The sequence below is a fragment of the Nestor notabilis genome, unplaced genomic scaffold (assembly GCF_000696875.1).
Source record: "Nestor notabilis isolate BGI_N333 unplaced genomic scaffold, ASM69687v1 scaffold2746, whole genome shotgun sequence".
Classification (NCBI taxonomy): Eukaryota; Metazoa; Chordata; class Aves; order Psittaciformes; family Psittacidae; genus Nestor; species Nestor notabilis.
Genome location: NW_009932219.1, coordinates 141,140 through 164,611, shown reverse-complemented (window position 1 = coordinate 164,611; position 23,472 = coordinate 141,140). Strand labels below are relative to the sequence as shown.

The 23,472-nt window shown below is 43.9% G+C and overlaps 1 protein-coding gene across 1 annotated transcript; it reads right to left on the bottom strand.

The window, feature by feature from the left end:
* Positions 1-7,052: 7,052 nt before the first annotated feature.
* PRSS55 (protease, serine, 55) lies at positions 7,053-21,404 on the bottom strand. Its single transcript, XM_010016254.1, has 6 exons — positions 21,335-21,404; positions 20,385-20,574; positions 19,147-19,394; positions 16,763-16,894; positions 7,911-7,930; positions 7,053-7,355 (listed from the first exon to the last, which is right to left on the bottom strand). The coding sequence occupies exons 1-6, from the start codon at positions 21,402-21,404 to the stop codon at positions 7,053-7,055; spliced, it is 963 nt and encodes a 320-aa protein (XP_010014556.1).
* Between the last annotated feature and the right edge of the window lie 2,068 nt (positions 21,405-23,472).

The window sequence follows — 23,472 nt, the reverse complement described above, 5'->3', positions numbered from 1 at the left end:
CCTGCTGAAATCATCAGAATCTCATTATGCAGCAAAGCAGAAACTGATTTACCTTCATTAAAGAACAGCTCTGTGGTTCTCCGCAGGATCACAGTGGGATCGTACCATTCCCTTTTCTTTATTGTATAGTTAGCCTGTAATTGTGCAGTGATTGCTTTGAAATCCTGGCAGCTGAGCAGGAACGTAGGTGGTATTGAAAAGTTTGTGATACAACCCCTTCCTGTAAAGGAAGGCAGCGGGTTGGTCAAAGCCCTTTTCAACAGTGACTCAGTATGCCTCTAAACACAGTGGGAAAAACAGAACACCAAACCATACTTTTTAAGCCCATTTGAGGATTTGAATTATGGCTTCATGACTCGAGCAAGCCTGCCAGGCTGGTAGGAGGATGTTTGGGATGGTTGTAGAGGAGGAATCACTGGCAGAAGACACAGGAAAGAAGACTGGCTTGGAGGAGGGAGTGATGCACAGGCTATAGCTCTGTACTGGTAAATCAAACAGGGTCCAGTGGGTCCAAGAACTCGCTCGCCTGCATGGTTCATAGATATCCCTGGCCCTGCTTTAGCCCAAACTAGCAAGCATTAACCCAAACACTTCCCAGATTAGCACAAGCCAGGGACCATTGCCAGGAGGAAGTTTGGATCAGCTGCCCTGATTTGGAGGCTGAGACATTAACCATATGGATCAGGCAGGACCCTGCCAGTTGGCTTTGGGACTGGAGAAGAGTTCTTGGTGCCATTTAGGTTATCTGAGATATGAAGCCACAACATCAATATGCTGGTTGCAGGGGAAATACAATAGAGTCACCTGGAGCTTAGGCAAGGACCAACCTGCAACAGTGGTTCTAAATGCACTCTTGAAGGTGCATGAGTTTTAGATGCTTTAACAATATCAACAAAAATGAAAGTACAGAAAACAACAGAAAGGCAAAAACTTTACAGGTCAAGATAAAGACAGTTTAATTAGTGAAGCAAAGCTGCTTGCACAAATAAAAGAGAATAAGGAATGCACTTCCCATCAGCCATTGTCAGGAAAGCAGGTATCCATCATGCTTAATGATACTTGGGAAGGTAAATGCCATAACCCCGAATATCTCTCCTTCCTCCTTCTTTCCCCAAGCCAACAAAGAACAGTAAAAGATCATAGCTGGAGATCTGGCAGCATGCGGAGGATTTTGGAGAGAACTGAAGGATGTCATGTGCCAGGTTCCTCTGGGAAAAAGGGTCAAATGTTGAGCACTGGAGGCATTTGCAAGTGGCAGCATACCCTGAACCCATACCCCAGGCACCTTGGATGTGACAACATGCATTTGCTGGGAGGTTCCCTTCTGCACCAGTGGCTTCATTCCGATATTACCAGTCATGCAAACAGAGTCACAGCCACACAGTTATGTGCAAAATAAGTCTTTTGTCACAAGGCACCCAGAAACTGGGCCAACCCAGAATAAATACTTCATGCTCCTCTACACTCCCAGCTCCAGCTTCACACTCCACCTCCTCAGCACTTACTGTGACCATGGCTGGGACAGTGACACTCAAACTCAACACCTCCCCAGTGCCCCTAAGTTGCTGCATCACTCCTGGGTCCCCTCCCATCCTAACAAGGCCCTCTGCTGTGTATAGCATCACTTTTGCCTTCAGTTTCTGGCCAAAAGTTGCAAACCAGGACAAATCATTAGTGCAGCTTGAAGTAAAGGAATGTGTAGACCACTGGCTCAGTACACTGTGCTTTAGGGGTTGTTTGTAAACTCGAGCTCCTAGTTAATAGATTGCTTCCTATTGTTCCCTTGGCCCTTTCCCATGACTCTGTTCAGACCAAGGTTGCTTCCAAAATCTTTGCTTGAGATGACCCTCTTTCATGGAAACACTCACTTTCCCATCTTATACCCAAAATCCTATGCATTCTATACTGAAGCAATGCTTTTCACATTGGTGGTAAGAAAATTCCTTCCCATGTATGTCCAAGGCACAAGTATATTCAAATTATCTCCCATTGTGATCAAAGGAAAGAGGACCAAGAACAAAGCTTTCTTCTCCCAACAGATCTCCAAAGAAATTCCAGCTTGATCATAACTGATCATTTCAATCTTCAAGAGTTACTCTTCCTAAACAAACCTACGGAGCTCCTCTAGGATCTCACAGGGTTACTGCAGAGCTGAATTTATACTCTTATGCCTGCCTTTAGCGCCTATCATCCTTCCCACCACCATTTCCCTAATGTGAAGGCACACGAGTTAGTTCTGGTGTTGCTTATGTTGTGATTAATGTCTGCAGAGTTAGTGTGAAGACATATAAATTCAAATGCCTAGAGGAAGAGGAACTTTTACTTTTCAGGGGTGTCTTGAAACCCACTCTTCCCAGCAGAGGAGATCATTTAGTGGTCTGGGCTGTGGGAACAAAGTGACTTGCATATTAAAGAGCCCTTGAAGCAGTGAGTAACCATGAGATAAGGAGAAAGCAACCAGTTATGAATACAAGAAATGTTAGCAAACCCAAGACACCTCTCAGAAAAGGACTTGGGTGGCAGGTACATTGAACACAGACACTTGGAAATACCCACTAAGAGGATGTTTTGTGATGCTGCAGGATGTTATAAGCTCAGTTGCAGTCAGCTAGTTCATTTTGCAAGCCCTAATAACCACCAGGAGTAGTGCACACAATGTCAGAATAATAAAGAGGCGGCCAAGCTGATGCTTTTTAAGTATGTGGGTGGTTCAAGCATGTCTTAGAGAAGCCATCCATGATCAGCAGTGTGGACTGCACAGGACTGCCAGAGAAGCTAAAACCAGAGTGATTTCACTAGCAAAGAGTCAAAATGGCAACTGAGTAAAATCCTCCAAGAAGAATGGGTGTTTCTTCAAGGTCAGCAAGCACAGCCACTATGGAAAGGATGGGCACTTCTCACTTCATCACAGATCCATCACACCTAAGGGTTTCTAAATGGCTAGGAAAGGCATGGCTGTATTGCTGGAGTGCATTTAGGGCATGTCAGCAGCTTGGTTAGGCATGTCAACGGCTGACAGCCTCCATCCTGTATTCACCCCAAAGCCAGTATCTTCTCCAGATCACAATCCGCCTACGTAAAACATGTCTTCAGCCTAACACCAGAAGTGTTCAGCACAAATCAAACAGATTAACACTGCCAGTAGTATCTTCACTTTAGTTAACAACAGTGATTAATCACTATCACAATTGGTGCATCCCAAGAGAGGTCCCTGGCTTTTAATTATTCTCATTTTTACAGAAGGAAAAACTGAGTCCCTATCATGAAAAATGGTTTGTCCATAATGCCACTTGGGAAGTCACTCAGAAATGTGGCAACAGGTGCTGATCCTCTGCAGCCTTCAGTTTCCAGCTCTAATCTACTTTGCTATCAACAAAAGACACAATTAAAGAGTTGACCAATGATTTTTACCCTATCCACAGGTGATTCTTCACTCTTCATCTGGCAGGCACACAAAAATATGAGAGAGAAATAAGCCCATTGACATCTTGCATTGAAGTCAGACATCTAAAGACACATACACAAAATCAGAACACTCCATGTGCATATGAAATGACAAATGGATGACAGCAGTCATGGTCACAGCCATGTGTGCCCTCTGCTTTCTCCTTAAAGGGACAGAGAGGATCAGGAGAAGACAAGCCTATTCTTTTAATTGTGTCTTACCCCCACGTGGAAGTACAGGCTGGAAAAAGAGAAAATGGGAAATCTCAATTCCTTTAAAAGAATAGTACTGGGAACTGCTTTGTCTTCAGACCCATGAGACATCTACCACGGAAGAGCTGGGGGAGAGGTCTGGGGTCATCACCTGGAATAAAGGTTGGATTTCTGCAATGGCAGATACCTGTGACCTTGGACTGGTGCCAACCCTCCTTTTCTGAGGTGAAGCCACACAACTGTCCTATTTACTTAGAGCCCTCCCCACTTCTCAACTGCAACCAGCTCTCACTGCCACACTTGAACAAACACCATCATCTTCAAACCTTCCATGTCTCTACTCATGCTTGTGTGCAAATGGCCAGCTGTGATGGGGCAGGCAGGGAAACACAAATGCGTATATATGTATACATACAGACCTTAATTTCTGCAGAACTAAGTCAAAATTATTTTGCTCTCTTCAGTGCTCATGGGAGGTGCTTTTGTTCTTCGCAAAATGTACAAGCAAGGCCTGACTACCTCTCTTCTGTTCCCTTGAGTACCCATATCCTCCTATGCTTTTTCCATGGATTGTCTTATGGATGTTTCCCTAGGTCTCTAAGCTTTTCCATATCCTGCTTCTCTTCTGGTATTTGCAGCTAAAGGTGTAGTGCTGAGAACAAAATCTGTATTTTGGCGCACTGCTTTGCATCACTTTGCTCCATGCAGCAGTCTTTACGTTGACCAACTTTGCTCATTGAGCAAAGTGTATTCAAAGAGACATGTTTCTTTTGCCCAGACTGCTTGATGCCCTCCATTGGGCTGACTGGACATGAGGAAGTGGTACCTGTAAAGACGAAGGAGCAATAAGAAATGAGCTGCAGATGAAGACAAAATGTGAACATCCCAAACTATAGCATGAAGCAAAAAAATTGAAGTTGTTCAGTTTGGAAACTGTTCACTTAGATAATCTAACCCCACAAATATGGACTACAATAATATAAGAAATGTAGTACATCAAAGTGGCAAAACTTAAGAAATTAATGGTTCACATTTAAATGTTAATGAAAAGTTGATACATTGCATTCTGATTCCTGTCAAATCCATAATCAAAAGTGATGTGCTCTCTCAAAACACAAATACCTTTGAAACAAAATACAGCACCAACATCAGACCTACTTACAGCATAGAAATATTAAGCAAACATTTTATTTCTTCCCCTAATTACTGAACAGTGCATGTAGTAGCAAAGATGAATTCACTTTCATAAATTTTACGATGTTTTAAATAAGGAGGAAAAAATCCTCTTTCCTATTTATTACTTTACAGCGATATAGCTGGTCTTAATTTGCATAACTGATGCTTCCATATAGCAAAGACAACCACTTTCATTATAGAATTACGGAAAAGAATCACAGAATGGTTTGGGTTGGAAGGCACCGTAAAGCTCATCCAGCTCCAACCCCCTGCCATGGGCGGGGACACCTTCCACTAGAGCAGGTTGCTCCAAGCATCGTCCAGCCTGGCCTTGAACACTGCCAGGGTTGGGCACCTCAATTATCTCAGTTTACACGTATGGAAACTGAGGCATGAAGCACAAACTTTCTTTTCCTAAAGCCGCTGAGTAAATGAGCAGCAGGACAAGTCAAAACCCATAGCAGTGGTGCCTTGCTATACCCACTAAGTAGCATCACCTTCGTTTAACATAGACCATTATCAGTTTGCAAATGCTACAGATGGAAAATATCTACTGGGTCCTCTTGCATTTCCCTGTAAGCGCAGGCTTTTTCCATGCCATGTGCTGCAGATGAAAGTGCTTTATACAATCCCCACATTAAAATAATTCAAGCAGGAGGACATCTCATTTCCTTTGGGGGAAACAATTCTGAAGCTGAATAGATTGCAGCATTACGAAATATTTCCTGATGTCCAGCCCCTGCCACAGCTTCTAGAATCTGTTGATATATTATTAATAGAAAGGAAAATAAATATAGGTATTAATGCCAGCAGACACTGTCTACTACTAATAGCTGCTAAAGTAATATATTCCCCTTGTTTTTAGCTTTTATTAGTCTTTTTGCAAAGGGTTACAAGACCCTTATGCATCCATTAGCCAGTCAGCCATGTGAAATTAATGTGGAGCAATTTTCATAAGCATTACTCTGAACTAATAATAATTAAGCATTATTTTCTGCTCAGATAACACAGAAAATAAAGTCTGACTTTTATGCCAAGATGGGTTTGCATTAGCTTAAGGTAGATGAATTAATTCTCATTTACAAGGCTTCTACACCAGTAGCCAGAAAATATCAAGGTAATTAAAACTAATTTGTGAGGTTCTGTCCCATTGCACATTCACTGAGTTTTATCATTGCTGCAAATTACAGGTGCTTTTATGCTGCTTCAAAGGTGGGACATGAAGACGACCTTCTTGCTTGCCTCCTTCACCATCACTTCCAAGAAAAGCAAATGCCTTGTGAAGACCAGAACACATTTTGTAATGCACTTTGCTGCTGGCGAAGCAATGAAGAACCATGCATTGAATGAAGGACCAGCTCAATTCCAGCTCAGGCTGAATGTGGACCTCTTAGCAACTATGTAAAAGGCTTCTAACAGAATAATTATTTAAAAAAAAAAACCAACAAAACTCTTTCCTTTTGATTTACCATTTACTTGCAAGGGATTAATTTTGACTGATTACAAAGTAGAGGGGTTTCTGTAGACTGTATTTTGTGGATATCTCAGAAACAGTTCTCTTCAGCCAGACAATTTTTTTCTTTGTTGCCTTTAACTACCAAAACCCAGCATTCGCAATCCAGGTAAATAGGACTGATTAGTTATGATGCTACACCTTCCAACACTGGCCAGAAGATTTCTTGCACTTTTTCTATCTTAAGGAGACACTGAATTTGACATGTAGTCAAGTCCCAGCAGCTTGACATGCCATCTAAGAAGCTACTGTGGTCTCTGAAGATGCTCTTAGCTTGGGCTACCTGTAAGATAGAAGATACATTAGTCCAGCTAATAATTAGCATTAAGATACGTTAAACCAGAGCTATACTACCAACAGGTAATAAGCAACTGAGAAAGCTAAGACCTTTCTTAGGGTTTGAGCTTTCCAAGGGGAGCAGCTCCTTCAGATGCCACAATTCGACTTTTCATCTGAACTTAGCAAAAACCTGGGCCTGATATGACCTACCAGTGTGGAAAATACATGTTTTTCAGAGGATTATGGCCTCTCTTGTTTGAGTCTTGATCTTCATTGGCCTCTGCCTTACTTTTCTGCCTCATGGTTGCATCTCTTTTGGTTGTCCGTATCCACGTGATGGAGCAGGTTAACCTGAGACACGACTATATGGGCAAAAGAAGGCTAAGACAGTAGTTCTGACTTTTATTATGTTTTGAATAAAATTTCTCTAGAGTAATCTAATTGCTATTAAAGGGATAAATAAAAGGAGACAATGCTCAAGGAATACCAGCTGTGACTGAGCCTTGGAAGAAAACAGCCAACTATTAGCATGGTTATCCATGCCTTCAATGAAGAAAGGTTTCCCCCTTATGGCTGTCTCAGTCTCTATCCAGCGACGGTAGCTGTAAACAGACAATAAGACCTCATGGGCTGGCTTTTCTGCATAATCTTGTTCCCAGCTGACGATGCCAACCTGAAACCACTTCATGGTATTCCAGTAGCTGCAAACCAGAGGTCCCCCGCTGTCCACCTACAGCATAAGGAGGATGTTAGAGCAAGGTATAACCTCACATCTCTCATAGCAGCTGAATCCCCCAGGCTGATGGGGAAAACCAGACTCTATCCCAAGTTAATGAGGATTTCAGGGACAAGGAAATTTTGGACTCAAAATTTTACAGCTCAGACCTGATGTCTCTGCAGAACAAACAGATACAGAAGGTAATAGGAGGAGATCAGTCACAAGCTCTGACTCAGCGCAATGCCCTGCCCTTCTCAGATTCTTCCACATGCTCCCATGGCTCCAGCATGATACCTGAATCCTGTCACTAAGAGACAACATCCAGGAGTGAAAAGGGACATTGCTGTGACTGCTCATTCAGTCCGTGACTTCTCTGCAAAACTGGATCATGTAGGTGTTGGGTACCTGCCACCGTTAATCCTGTGGGCTAGCATCCAGAAATTGGACAAGAGATGAACACTAATCCTGACAAATCCTTCTGGCAACCACAGTAATTTTACTGAAAGCCTGCCTACTACTGCAAGAGCAACCGTCACTCACGCAGTGTGTTCAAGCTTTCAAATGAACGTTGCAGCCAGAATGTCCTCCTCTTGGGTGCTGTAGCCTGAACACCAAGAGCACATCTAGTTGCCTATATGACCTCTGTGTGCTGTCTCTGAACACAACCAGTAGCAGAAGAGAAACCAGCACAAAACCCACCCAGCCAAATGCAGCCCTTTTCCCACAGTTACATACTTCTTAAGTGCTGTGCAGTCCCTGCTCTAAATAAGTTTCCTTTCATGATGGGTTTGCCACTGCATGTAGCACATAAATTTAATGCAACCCTATTTCCTGAAACAGCCAGCTTTCCTCTTTGCTGGGAAATATTAGTCTTCCCTCTTCACACTACTTTGAGAAATGTCTTTGTCATTAATGTATGAACCCCCTTCCACCAGCAGCTCCCCTGAGCTAACACACGTTAATTAATGAACACGGAATTGGCTGTAGTCCCCTGTGCAACACATCAGCACCTGCTAAAGTTTATGGCTGACTTCCTATTCAGTTCACTAGATGGAAGGCCCAGGTCATTCATATATATGAATATGGCTCAACATGCATGCAGGAGGCAAAAATTAAGAAAAATACAGAGCAAATGTTGCTTCAGCATTCACAGAATCATAGAATCACAGGATCATTTAGGTTTGAAAAGACCTTTAAGATCACAGAGTCCAACTGTAAATTCCATGTTGTTTGCACTGAGGTTGTGTTATTGTAGCTACGTGTCTGCGTCTCAGCCAGTGGTGCTGGACCTTCCTCAGACTCAGGATCTCAAGACATTTCCCAACACTGTTTCAGCCAAGAATTTGTACAAATCACACAGGTGACCTTGCAGTGACCTTGGACCCATGTGTTATCAGTGTCCTTGGTGATGGCATCCTGTTTGAATGAATGAACATCTCCTAGGCTGTACATACAATTAAATTACTGGGAATTTTACTGCTAATCCCCTCAGGGCAGGAACAGGCCAAACGCATTATCCTGGTAGCAAAAGGAAGGCGCTTCAAGCCTCCTACACTAAGATAATAAATGAAGTTGAGAGAGTGGGAGCCGTTCGCAAGCCAGTGACGCAGTAACGGCTGACAATCCCTCATTGGTGATATGCCGGGATGCGTCATGCCAGCTTTTCCCAGTGTAGGAGACTTTTAGCACTGGTAGAGCCCCCGCACACCATCAGGGAAGTTTGGTTTCAGTGTCCAATTTGGAGGCTGTTCACACTTGCAAAGTATCTTTCTCCCAGGGTGCTTAAATACCAGTTAATCCCTGATATCTTGTGACTATCCTTGGGGGGAAAAAGTCTTATCTTTTTTCATAACTGGAAAAAACACAGCAGAAGAAGGATGAGATTTGCACGAGGCAATGACAGAGACAGGAATCCCTATTTAAACTATACATAATGCAGTTTTGCTTTCAAATCAGATCTGCTTTTCCCTGTTTGCCTTTTTACCCATGATTATTTTGTTCTCTGCCCAGTGAGTGGGGAAAGGGATAGCTGTATGCAGGGCTTGGTGGAATGTCCACTGTGCAGAGATTTAAAACCCGGGCAGAGAGAAATAGGCAATGCTGCAAAAACCCGGGCAGCAGCTGCAAATCCATTTCTCTAATCCACAAACCTGAGACCCAAATCCTGCTTCAAACCCCTTTCCACACGGGCTGAGCTGTTCTGCTTCAATGGGTGCAACTTCTAACATGACATTTCTCTTCAGCTATTTAACTCAATGATTTTATCACAAAGTGGGCTAAATCACACTCTCCATGTGATAATCTCACTCACAGAATTATGGCAGAAGCCCAGATGAATCAGTAGCCTGGGTTTTATAGGGCTAAAGATAGAGAAAATAAACTCAGTTCTTGGACATTTCTCAATATCCCTGTATCCAACTTAAGCATACTTGGTCCAAGGTTTTTCCATCCTTGTGTAGGAGAGGTGGTGGGTGGAGCGAGTTTTGAGTGCTGGTGCAATTATCTAAGCTCTGTGATGATGTTTCCAGTAGCACTAATTTAATGAATTCTCAGATTAACAACTGAAGATTGAAGAACTTATTAAGCGCTTCTTTCAGCCTCCTGCATCCTAGTGGTGAAATACTTCTGGTCAACAACACACAACCAGACACCTGCTTCTGATCTTCAGTCTCAGTCCAAGTTTCTGGACAGAAAAAAAATCCTAAAAATAGCACCTTTGCTTCTGTTTCATGATTCTTGTCAACTAGAAAAAGAGTGAAAAGAAACCACATCGAACTGAATCTGGTGCTGAATTCATGCATTCCACAACTGCATGTTAATCCTCCCATTAGGAGAGGTGAGGGCAATGATATATTCACCGGTAAACAGTTCAGAGCTATATAAAATCTGTCACTAACAAGGTGCTTAGGTGCTTTGTTCGTTGAAGCTGATAAAAAGTTTCATCCTTTTCAATGTGGCCAAAACCTTTTTGTGAACATCAGGAGCATTTCTGCTGAATTTAGTGGGCTTTGGATCAAGAGTGTAATGTCTTTCCTTTTTTTATTTGTATCCATGTCTGCAACATGGTAATTGATCAGAACAAACACATTCAGCCACATAAATCTCAGGTGGGAGAAGCTCTGGGAGAGGGAGAACAACCCATCTGATACTCATTAGGTGGATACACAATCCTTGCACTCATTGCTGGTTTCATTTTCATGTTGGTAAGCTCTGTGTAAATTGGAGAGAATCAGCATGTGAATAACAACACTCGCCATTAGAGCTGTCCTGGCTGCAGGAAGTAAAGGCTTTTGCAAACATGATTTTTTCAGTTATTTCGCCATGAACAATCTTTAGAGAAAGGCACGAGGAAGGAGGCTATGGCTATTTTTAGTGTGCAGGTATCAAAAGTGAATCAGGTAACACGAAGCACTTGGACTCCTTTCATGGGACCCCCTTGTGATCTCAGTGATTTTCATCTACTCTTGTCCCTCCATCCCCTTGCTGGAAAATGGGAGAACAAGACTGCCCAACTCCATCCACACTGATGTCAGCAGAGTCCATTAGTGGCACAGACTTACAGGCAGTTATAATGCATCTGGCCCAAAACCCATGTGGCCCAGACTCCTGTCTCTGACAGTCATCTGTAGCAAGTGCTCAGAGAAGGAGAATGAGAAACAGGGCAAGTATTTACAGAGTTGTATTTACATCACAGTTAATAGTCTTAGAGATATCTCCATCCAGGAAGTTATCCAATTGCTTTTGGAATCCATTTATCCCTTAGGATAAATACCCATAACATCCTGGTCAGTGACTTCCATAGTTTAATTATCTGTTGGATGAAAATACACTTCCTTCTCTTTGTTTTAAATCTACTGGCTGATACAACCAACTGACACTCCCTCCTTCATGTGTTTTCAATAGCAGGAACAAGAGGACAGCTTTTGACTGTCTTCTCCTTGCTGCTCATGACTTTAGAAATCTGTGTCACATCCCCATCAGACATAGAATCATAGAATCATAGAATAGTTAGGGTTGGAAAGGACCTTAAGATCATCTAGTTCCAACCCCCTGCCATGAACAGGGACACCACAGACTAAAACATGTCGCCCAAGGCTCTGTCCAGCCTGGCCTTAAATGCCTCCAGGGTTGGAGCATTCACAACATCCTTGGGCAACCTATTCCAGTGCCTCACCACCCTCAGTGTGAAGAACTTCTTCCTTATATCTAACCTAAAGTTCCCCTGTTTAAGTTTAAACCCATTACCCCTTGTCCTACCACTACAGTCCCTAATGAAGAGTCCCTCCCCAGCACCCTTGTAGGCCCCCTTCAGATACTGGAAGGCTGCTATGAGGTCTCCACGCAGCCTTCTCTTTTCCAGGCTGAACAGCCCCAACTTTCTCAGCGTGTCTTCATACGGGAGGTGCTCCAGTCCTCTTATCATCCTCGTGGCCTCCTCTGGACTTGCTCCAACAGCTCCATGTCCTTTTTATGTTGAGGACACCAGAACATGTCTTTTAAAAGCCTTGGAGTCCTGCTCTGTTATTCTCCTTTCCACCAGAAGCCATTCCATGTCCCTGTTCATCCTTCCTACTCTACTCTTCTCCTCTTCTAAAACTACTTCTTTCTCTGACAGGGTGGATGGAAATCACAGTACATAAGACATAGGCTCCCAAGATTAGTGTCCCAGCATAACATGCATTTGCTTTCCTAATAAATTGTAATGCTCTCATTGCCTTTTTGACCTTCACAGAGCCTCATGCTGATGTTTTTGAAGGACTATCCACAGTTACTCCAAGATCTTACAAGGTAATATCTAAATTAGAGCCTATCATTGCATGTGTACTGCTGGAGTTGCTTCTCCCTATATTCATTATTTTTCCTTTATCAACAGTGAACTGCATCTGCTGTTTAAAGCTCCAGTCACTCTCAATGATGAGATCCTGCTGCACCTCTGCATAGTCAGTTTTAATTGTGGCCACCCTGAACATTGCCGTGATGTTGGTCGACTTGGTCATCTCAGCATTGACCCTCCTTGCACATCACAATTCCTTGCATGGATGCCAATACAACTCCCCCTGTAAGCCCTATTTCTTGTCAAATCCTTCCTCTGTGTTGCCTCCCTTTCAAACTAAAGCACTTCTGCTTCATGACAGATGACTTTCTCCATAAGCCTTTGGTGAGAAGTCTCGCTAAAAGAGTTTTGGAAATCTCAGCACATTACATCAGCTGGATCACCCTCTGCCACATGCTTGTCGACTTCTTCAAAGAATTTAAATCTGCCTGTGAGTCATGACTTTCCCTTAAAGCTGTGTTGACTCACTGAATGAGAAGTGGCTCCTCTGAGTCATCACACCCATTCCCCCAATCTGAGGGCAAGCGCACAGTGGATTTTTGTGTTCAGCTGGATCCAGAGATGTTCTGCTCCCCACAGCTTCACCCACCAGGCACACAAAGCAATGCTGGACCCTCTTGCTGCAAAAAGAACAGCTTCAGTTTGAGGGACCAAAAAAACCCAGAGGAAGAAAGCAGAAGAGACATGGGACATCATCAACTTTCCAGATCCTTGCAACAGGAAGGTTTTTGACAGATTACAGAATTCAGCCACCACAGCTTGAATGTGTTCACTTGTCTGCCGATATCATAAAATGATAAAATGATGAAAGCCCTATAAACCCATGGGACACAGCAAAAGTGCTCTGATTCTTATGAGGTGCACATCAAAGCACCTTTCAGAAGCAAATTTAAGAGACTGTAAATGCAGAAACATGTCTACTGCTTTGCTCTGGGGCTTCCCAAGAAACCTTCCTACCTAAAGCAATCTGTCTCTTAGGGAGAAAAAAAACAAACCCACACCTCATCATGTTAGAACTATAGTTCAGATATGGAGAATCTACCAGAAAGGTGGAGAGTAGCTCATTCTCTTCAACATTAAGGTAAGATACAAACATGAAGTAATTTTGCATCACTACTAATAACTTTGAACTGAAATGTGGTTAGTTTTGACTCCTGGTCCCCAGGAGACCTTTGACAAACAAACTTCAGACCTCATACAGATAATCTCCATCCCTACAGATTGTAATCAGACTATCCTCTAGCCACCTCTGTTCAGGTATTTTGGAAAGCCTGTGGGATTGACCATGCTTCCCTGCTTTGTAAAGTTTTCCTTGCGTCTGTGATAATTTACCTATACGGACTCAGTTTTCATTTGCACACTTTTTCTCAGAACAAAAAAACTATTTAACAAGTCTTTCTTTGCAGTTTTGGAGCCATGTTGGCACCAGTAAAAAGACGCAAGAGCTTTCATCACTTCTGCACTGGTGTAGCACTCTTATGCACATATGAACTGACAGTGCAAGGGATGAGTTCAGCTCCAGACTGATCATCTCTCTCTGGTGCTTCCAGAGCAAGTGTTAAGCCCCAATTGCAGTCATGTTATTGGCACTGGGGCATGGTTTGAGGTGGGCAGTGGGATGCCGGGAGGATATCCTGGGATATCTAAAATCACACTGGAGACTTAGATGTAGGCAACTCTCCTGCCTTGGAATCGTGTGTTTTTCTGCAGGCTTAACGCCTTGGTCTTGCTTTTAGTTAACAGGGAGCAACAAGCACTTGTACAGGGATTTATCTAATTTAAACAGTCTCTATGACTTAGAAGTGGCTTTTGGCTTGGTTTCCTCTTTTTTCCTCAGTGATGGGAAGAGATTTGGTAGATGCAGATGGCTATAGAAATTATATTTGTATGTGGCCAGGGTTGTACAACTACTGCTATTGCTATAGCTATGTGGGGTGAGAGACTTGAGCATCCCAAGTGCTGTACAAGGTATTTGCCCTTTCCAAACTGCTGACAGTATATGTGGGCAGGACATGCTACAGGTGGAGAGGTCCTTTCCTGCCTTTATATGGAACTAAAGAAACCAAAACCCATAGCTCTAGTTGCATCCTAGATTCATTTCAGACATTAATCAGAGATGGCCAAGATCACTTCCTGCTACAATCGGTGGAAGAGGATAGATACCTTCAGCCCATCTCACAGATCAGCCCTACACTGGGGGACAGCGTAGGGCATGGTGAAGCAGAGTGGAACCATCCCACTGCTTGTTTGTGGCCACACAATGATTTCTTTCCCTGAAAGTCGGGCAAGGGAGTGGGCCCCCCTTCATCTGCTGCTGACCTGAACTGTATGTGAACTGTGACTTCCAGCTGAACACACTGTCCTAATCACCACATCACAGAGCTACCCCCACAGACCTCTTTTGCAGGAACTCTCTGAAATATAATTGGGCCATTTACTGAATTTTCTCTGGATAGGCAAGACACTGAAGGAGGCATTTGCTTTGAATCCCTTATACTCTAATTATTGTTCCAGTTACCATTGCATCAGAGCCTAACAAAAGATGCTTAAGAAAGCAAGGAATTAGACATCAATTGTAGTTCATAGGGTCATGGAAGAAATGTAGCATGTGAAAAATAATACGTAGGCCATCTCTAGTGTCTCTTCTTTAGCACTTGTACCCCATGAACATCCATTAATGCTAATGTTTATGACTAAACAGAACTATAAGTCAATTACAGATCCTGTTAGTGTTAATTCACAGTCAATCTACGTATTTGTCTGCAGAACTGTTAGGGAATTGGTATGCCATAGATTTTTCTTTTTAAGTGAATGGATTTTTTTTTTTTTTTTTTAAGTAGAAATACTTCGAAGCTCTACTATTCAATCTCCTTGAGTTAATGTACGAATATCATCAGTGACCCACAAATTAGTTTTCTCTGGTACTAGCATTATGACAGTTACTAAAATGTCTGAGCTTTCCTATGCATGTCCTGTTGCTACATGGGGGTATTAAGGCAGTGGTCAGTAGGATGAACCTTCTAAAGGATTCCTGGGTGAAGATATCTGTGTGGCTTTAGTTACTCATATAGAACAGCTTGTTGCAAATCCAGCATATGAATGGCATACAGTGCAAAGACCTAGAATGGTAATCATTTGGATCCAGATAAGGATCATGTGGACTTATCACCTTGGGTCTAGATGCCCATCTTAGCCTGGCTCTGGACATGAACAAAAGTATCCTGATTCTCAGTAAAGCTCAGGTAAGGTTAACGTAAGACTTTTATCTACTTCATGTCCTACACAGTGCATGGCTTCCAGGTTTCCTGTGACCACATCTACAATAGCAAGCTCGGCATCTCCAGGGCTTGTTCCCTGACCAAGTGTCATGACCAAGCAGCCTACTATGGATGAGCCACCAGATTTCTGAACCAGCCTAGCAAGGCTGCAGTGTGCCCTACCTGACTTCAATCAGTACTTCCCAGAAAACCATCCATGAGCAAAATGTTTCCCCTCCAGCAAATTAGTGAATTCTGATGAAGTCACCTGTTTCTTCCCTCAAGAGTTCCACTTCTAGCCTGGGGTGTGACTTTGTCTTGCTCTTATTATCTCAGGTTACAAGACGTTTCTGCCTTGTCAAACTTCTACTAAAAGTGGGCAGTAGCTGGGTTATGAGCATTATCACACATGCAATCATTGTGTACTTCCACTGCTTGGAAAGCTCACGTTTCTAGTTCATTTATCAAACAATTCTAACATTATTGTAGATTAAAATAGCACCCTCATCAGACTTCTGAATACAGGAGATTCATTTTGCTGGGTACAAGTGCTCTTGCTGTTTCACCGGCATAATTCAGCCTCAGAACTTAAGGCTGGGCTGGGAAGTGCATTCTTTAATCATGTTAATGTTATCCTGTGGCAGTTTTCTTTTTAAAATTTTTGACTGAATTTAATGGAGGTGAAAGTCACTGGATGAATGGTTTCAGAGGCAGATGCTCTCTGGCTAATCAAAAAATGGTTTTGCAAAGGAAACTTCCCCTCTGCTGCCCAGCTACAAGCCCAGCTTGCAATGGCTTTGCAGTCCACAGTCCCTGTACCTGCTGTCTTTGCCTAAAGGGCAGAGGATATCTCTCTGTCCTGCATGTTGTTTTAGTTCCCTCAACAAATGATTACTACAGGACAATGCTGTGCATAGATGCATCTGCTCATCTATCCCCCTGCAAACACATGCAGATGTCTAAGAAAACCCCTTGCAAAGTGAACAATGGAGACCTCAGTCCTGAAGCAGAGGCTGCAGGAGAGACCAGTCCTTACCACTGGAGGTTGAATGCTATGAAAGAAAAGGCATTTTTTGGCTTTCAGACTTTGTTTGACATCAGGACAGCGATCCACTAATATTGTGGGTCAATATAGCTTCACAGGAAGTTCCTTGTCCCCTGGTCATCCTGCTCTGCCCTCCTGCAGAGAACCTTTAGCAATCCCAGGAAGCCATGGGAAGGATCAATGTTCAATCCTGAACCAAAGGCTCTTCTCCTCCAGTGTCTCTGTGCCCTGCCTAGGCAGCCCATCCATAAGCCCGTTTACTTTACCTGTGACTGCCAGGCACCTCTTCTTCTTTTCTCCATCTCAGCACACAGCATGTTCTCTGCTAGCTGTGGGATACTTTTCAAGCACTGCTCCCTGCTGATGAGCTTCATTGGTGCTTTCTGCATCATGTGGGATGTTGGCCTCAAAATCGCTAACAAGGAAGTGAAAAGAGAACAATTAACAAAACCTGCAGAGCAGCACAGACTAGTAAGTGTGAAACCACAGCCAGAGACTGGTCCTTGGGACTGCCTTCAGCTGAATTTGTAAAGCATCTCATGGCAAGAGGGTCTCAGGGCTCAACTGTATGGTCTTGGGGTCATGGGGGCTTACAGAGGCTGTCCAAATGTTAGCAGAGATAAGTTTGTGCTGTTGACATCCGATTAGAAGGTAGGTAGGTAGGTAGAATGAGGGTAGGTGTTAATGGGTAAAGCTGAAATCCTGGGGAGTGGAGGCTTGCTAAATGTGATTTAAAAAATCACTTATTTTTGTAGATGAACTCGGGGACGTGGTACAGCTAGAGGACCCCAAAAAGGATGGCTTATCCTGCACATCTTGGTGATGGCCTGAGATGGGCTGCACTGCTCGCCTTGGGTTTCCCACTCCATTTCCAGAGAACTCAGTTTGAGGGGCTCTTCATGGAGTCCTGTGTAAGGCCTGTGGAGGTAAGTCCACTGAGATTTACCCAGAAGAGATGATCTTGTTATTCCCATGTTCTCCTGGGCGGCTGTGCCTCACCCAGGGGACCAGCTGCACCTTCCACAAAGTGGTTCTCAGGATGGCAGTACACAATGGAAATAACTGCTTTATTCTTCCCTTGAGATGGGAAAACAGAAATCACAGCAGGCACCACCAAGTGACAAAAAAGACTGAAAATACGCAGGAAAATGAGTGGAAAAGCCACTCATTTCACCCTTGTTCCTCTTTAAAGTGAACCTGAACCTGAAGGATCAAATTGACTTTTGGAGGATGTTGCTGCTGGGGAGACCTACAGAATTTCAGAAATTCACTCCTTCTTCACTGAGCTAAATCCTCTCAGCACCTTCGGGAAGGTGGGACTCAAAGGTAAGAGATCTAATAGACAGAAATTTGTCAGGTCTCTTTCCCAGCTAAAATGGGCCAGTCCATGGAAGTGCCCACAGATTAAAGTGCTTTGATGTAGGCATCTCGAAGGAGGTGGCTCCACTTGTTGAGGTCTGACTGACTGCAGCTGAAGGGGAGTCAGGCTAGTGCTGCCTGAGGTACCAGCTGAGAGATGTCCACCTACAAAAGGCTGGTAGAGACCAGAAATGACCCATTTTCCTCTGCTGAGGAAAAATGCCTCATACTTTTTGGTATGGCCCATATCACACCATCACACATCCCTCTCACCAAACCTAGCTTCTGCTGGTTTCTTCTGAAATATCTCCCAAAGAGAAGGGGTGTGTGCCAGGGCTGAGTGTATTGACCTCATACAGGGTGCAATTTGGATAACAGGAGCCACGTTGACTGTGCCCACACAGCAGCATGAGACTGATCTCTAGAGCCATGGCATGCGTTTTGCAAAGAGCCTAGCTAAAGAGGAATCCTGCCAAGCTGCAGAGTGACTCTGCAGCAGCCCCCTGCTTTTCTGTTTCTAAGAGCATGTTACCTTGGTGAAATGGGAGAGTTTCACAACTATAACACTGTGTTGTGCTATGTATTACAGTCATGCGAGGCAAATGAAGCCTAAGAAGGAAAATGCAAAGTTTCAGAGAGGAGGCAGTAACCCTTTTGAGCAAAATAGCAAGGATTAAATAGGACACTCACATAGTACATCCTAAGGACTGTCAAAGCCTCTAGGCACCACTCTGCCCACTCTGTCCTGATTAACTCTTTCCAATAATGAAATCGCTCATTAGGCATTTAGTGACATTTGTTCAGGATGGACATTTTGGGTTACAATCAGTGCTGGAGCTACTTTCTTTAATGCTTAAACGATTAGCATCAGCAATCTGCTCTTCTGAATGAGTGAAGAGGACGGGTGGCCAGTACCATTGAATCAATATGGTTCAGGAAGGCATTAAGCCAGACAACCCTAGACCCTCATTTCCCTCATTCCAGACCACTGTAGAGCCAGCCTAACTTGCCCACCAGGGTGGAGCTTGTATCCAAAGGAAGTTTGTGTTTCTGCAGAGCAAAGATGGCTCTAAGGTTTCAGCTTGAATATACATGCTCAGGGTACCAGGGACTTTGCTCTGGGGATCAGTTCATGACTGATTCTTGCACTGAACAGAGAACTGGTGGATGTGCAGAGGCTGCAAGGGTCTGGATGTGTTTACCAGGGAGGTAGGGAGTGGAAGTTAGCGTGAGAGTTCCTTCCTGGGAAAGAACATCTACTTTAAACGGATACATGATTAGCAAATAGATCTCCTGACAGCATCTCACCTGCACTTGTGGTTCCCCACCCCGCAATCCAGCAGTGTTGCCACGTATTGATGTCATGCATGTAGGGCAAGCAGACAGGTATTTTCGCATTGCTAAACTCAATGGGAGAGCTGAGCAGGATCAGAGCAATATCATTCTGCATGGTCATTCTGTCAAATTTTTCATGGAGGATCAAGCTGTCTGGCTTATGTTCTTCCAGCGGGACACTGAGGTCAGTTCCCCCCACTAAAACAGTGAGGTCTGGTGGCCTTATGAAGAAAAAAGAAGCAGTGTAGACATAAGCAAACATATAGGCTTTGTGTTACAAAGGTTGGTGTCTCCTGAGCAGGGTAGGATGGTGCTCAGCAAATTGCAGAGGCAGGTTAGCTATAAATATTGCAGAAATCTGCCTTCACTTCTTCCCAAAGCTGTGAAGAGAGGTGCAACCAAGTTATAAATAACCCACTTTCTAATGAACCCACTTCCTTGGGCCAAATCTTCTGGGTTTCTGGTGCCCTGGGTTGGTGGCTCCAGATTGAGTAGTCTCTGCTCTCAGACCTGCCAGATTTTGGAGGGGGCTTACAGAGGGCTGGACTCTGACCCTGGGCAGTGCATGGGGTTGATTTATCCAGCAACTACTGCTTTAAAAGACTTTTCATAATGTAAAGGTGTTTGCTATATGATAGCAAAGGTAATTTGGGGGTTAGAATAAGCTGGAATGGAATACATGTCTTTTTATAAGGTACCACAACATGTGTAGGCATACAGAATCATAGAATCACAGGCTGGTTTGGGTTGGAAGGGACCTTAAAGATCAATCAGTTCCAACCCCCTGCCACAGGCAGGGACACCTTCCATGAAACCAGGCTGCTCCAAGCCCCATCCAGCCTGGCCTTGAACACTGCCGGGGATGGGGCAGCCACAGCTTCTCTGGGCAACCTAAGAATAGAAAATGCTTGGGGCCATCAGAACAGCATCAGAGGCATTTATACAAGGCTGCTTAGACCATCCTTCAGAATATTCCCTTCTGCATCTCCTGGTTATGCAGATTTATGCATGTTTCTGTTGTACCTCTACCTTTGATTAAAAATGAGCCTGTTTTGCCCAAAGGAGGCAATTCCTGTTTTCAGGACTCTCTTTCTGGCTCAGTCACATGTATCTTGCACTTAACCCCAAGGACATTCATATCCTACTCCCACAAGGAGGAACGTTATCAACCTGTTGTGCCTGGGCTGTCTTCACTTCCCTTGAGTACTCACATCTCTTCTCCAAAGCAATGAGCCGCAGTTAAAATCCACAATGCGCTGATGATGGTGCCTCCACAGACATGTCTCCCGTTGCTCTGGATGCTCACGTGCCACGGGAACTCCCCAGCCGTGGCGTATCTCCCTGTCGTGAACCTCTTGCCAGTCCCCTGAAAGGACTCGTAAGATGGTCGGAGGCCACATTCTGGGTACAAAATGAGACATATTGCTCATGTACAGCAGTGCCACTGCCTGTGCTACAAAACTAGAGAACAGAACATCAGCTATAGCATTAGCCTGTAATTGTCCATGCTAGTTTATCCAAAGCCTTGGCATCACTGTAGCCTCCCCAAACCTGCATTCTGCCAAGCTATGCCCAGGCACTTTGGGACTAGCATGGCCACAGATGGTTTCCCATTGGCAGGCTGGATAAAATTCTTGTTTAGGGAGTATGAGTGGAGAAGTTCAGCATCAGGCTGTAGTAAAAGCCACACATGTATGCCATCAAGTATAAGGAATAAGCCCAGGCCTGTCTGATACAGCAATATGTGTATATCCTGTAGGACAACTAGCAGTTCTGCTCTCCTCGTCATTTCTGAACATAAAGATTTCAGAAAAACCTGCACTGACGCTGCTGATCAGAAAAGTTAGACAAAGGAGGGTAAAGAGCAGCATTGCGATCCCAGTCTTGGACCAGCACTCGACAGCAATCAGAGCAGTGATGCTTCTGCACCAATGGACATCTTCTCCATTCCATGTTCTCAGCAGAAGCAACACACCTCTCTGCTGGGGCAACCAGGATGTGACATCACACAATCCGTTTGTGGCTGTTGACACCACTGTTGGATACTGTCCTTCCTCAGGTGGTGAGGGAAAGCTTAGTGATTTCCAAGAGACTTGGGATTTGCTTTAGGTATGATAGGCATAGAGCAGCAGTGAAATTCCTGTCTGTATCCTGGACTGACTTTCACACAGTATCATGATAGTGGACTTCATGAGTTGGGTGCTTGTAGTAGCTTTCGGACCTTGAACCATGTTCTTCTCTCTGAAGACCTTAGATGCTGGTCCTGCATCAGCTTTCACCTTCGACTCTGAGAAGTGCTGAAGCCTACGAAAATCTGAATTAATTTTCCCTTCTTCATTTAGACCACGTCTATGTTCTCAGAAGAAAGATACAGCTCCGTGGTAGGGTAAATTTCAAACAGTGCTAAGTCAAAAGTGTATCAAAGATGTTATGGCAGTCACTCCCTTCTTCCCTGGAGGCAAGGATGGCTTACAAAACCAAATCCAGCTTAAAAAAACTAATCCATGAGGTTGAATCATTAAGCATTTCAACTTTACTCATAGTATCGCTGATAGGATTGCTGTACCTTCAGCAGCAACTCCAAGGGATCAAGGCAAAATCTCTACCCTACAGTAACTCCATGATTGATTCTGCGGTGGCATAATATTCTGGTGTGGCCTATTTCAGCAACAATGGGCCCATCTATGTGGATTTCTAAACCAACACACTATATCCATGAAGGCAAATGAAAAAACCAAACCCTCAGCCAGGCTCAGACTTGAGCCCGGCCATATTAAGGACAGAATGATGCTTTCTCTAAAGACTTCCCAGCTTGTTTCAAAACAGTAACTATAGTGTCAAGCAGGAGGGGAGGGAGGGGAAAGGACAGAAGGGAACCAAGATACATTTTATGATCACCCAAATTATTCAGAATATGAAATGTTTTGCCTGTACATTGGAGCAAATCAGGAGTTATCCCACTGAAGTCTGAATTATGCAGAGGTTAAAAATGCAGAGGGTGAAAGGAAGACTTTATGTTCCTCCTTTCTTTTCTTTCATGTCACCTCATGCCTAGGAAATGAGACAGAAGTACTGGTTTCCTTGACAGTGAGTCCTAGTACACTTCAGTGTCACAACAGGTTAAGGACAGGCAATCAGTTACCACAGCAACTGGAAATCCTGAGTGTGATGAGGGCCCATTTTGGGGTATCTCCAGAAAGAGTCTAACATGGCAATCCTGCCAGCTGTAGCTCCTCTCAAGCTTGCTCCAGCTATAGATCTACTAAAAGGACAGGTTTTCTCTGTCTTTTGAGACTGGAATGAACTCAGCATCAGCTGAGGAGCAAGGGAGGATGGGGAGCTAATTTCTCCGGCACGGACTTACTGCTTGTTTTTTGATAGAGCACGCAGGACTTCAGCAGTGAATTTACATGCCTGAAGACTGATTATCTGATGCACGTTTTCAATTGCTCCAAGCTTGGAACAAGAGCTGATCTGCTGCATAGTTGCAGGAGATGTTCAGGGAGATGGTTTGGGCCTTTCTGAGCCTAAAACACGAGCTGGTGAGCACAAAACATCAAACCAAGATGTGGAGAGGAGTGTCATGGAGAGCTAACGAAAAAAGAAGAAAGGATTTATGTCTCTGGGTCCCCACCTCTAGTCCTCAGAAATGGCTTTATGTGCTTTGCTGCCCAGAACTGACATACCAAGGCAGGCTCTTATAGGCTTTCCCTGAAGAAAGCACATCTGCAAGAGGACACATATGTTCTTTAAACTTTGTCTCCAGAACAGAAAACACGTGAGAAGCTCAAGCCCACATCTGTCACTGCAGCATATTGGATGGGTAGGACAAACCCATCCGCATCCTTCCTACTGAAGCTATTTGTCCTAGGATACTCCATAGCATGTACATCATAGAACCATAGAATGGTTTGGGTTGCAAGGGACCTTAAAGATCACCTAGATTCAACTCCCCTGCCATGGGATACATATAACCCACTGGATCCCATATCAATACAGATTAACTCCTGTATTCCCTACATCCTTTGGCTGTAGCTTTTAGTCTCCACTCTGGGAATCCCATGAATAAAACGATAATTTATTTTCCCTCTTTCTGGCTGTCCTGCTATTTTGACTATCCATGCACTGGAGCAGAGACTGCCTGACATTATGTTTGCACAGCAATTGCCATAATGAGCTCTGGTCTTGGTGGGGGCTCTGCAAGCTACTGAAGTACAAACAATTAATCACAGGAATAATTATGTTACAGTGTGGCCAATACCAATTCTACTTCTCTGAACTGTCATGCACAGTTACAGA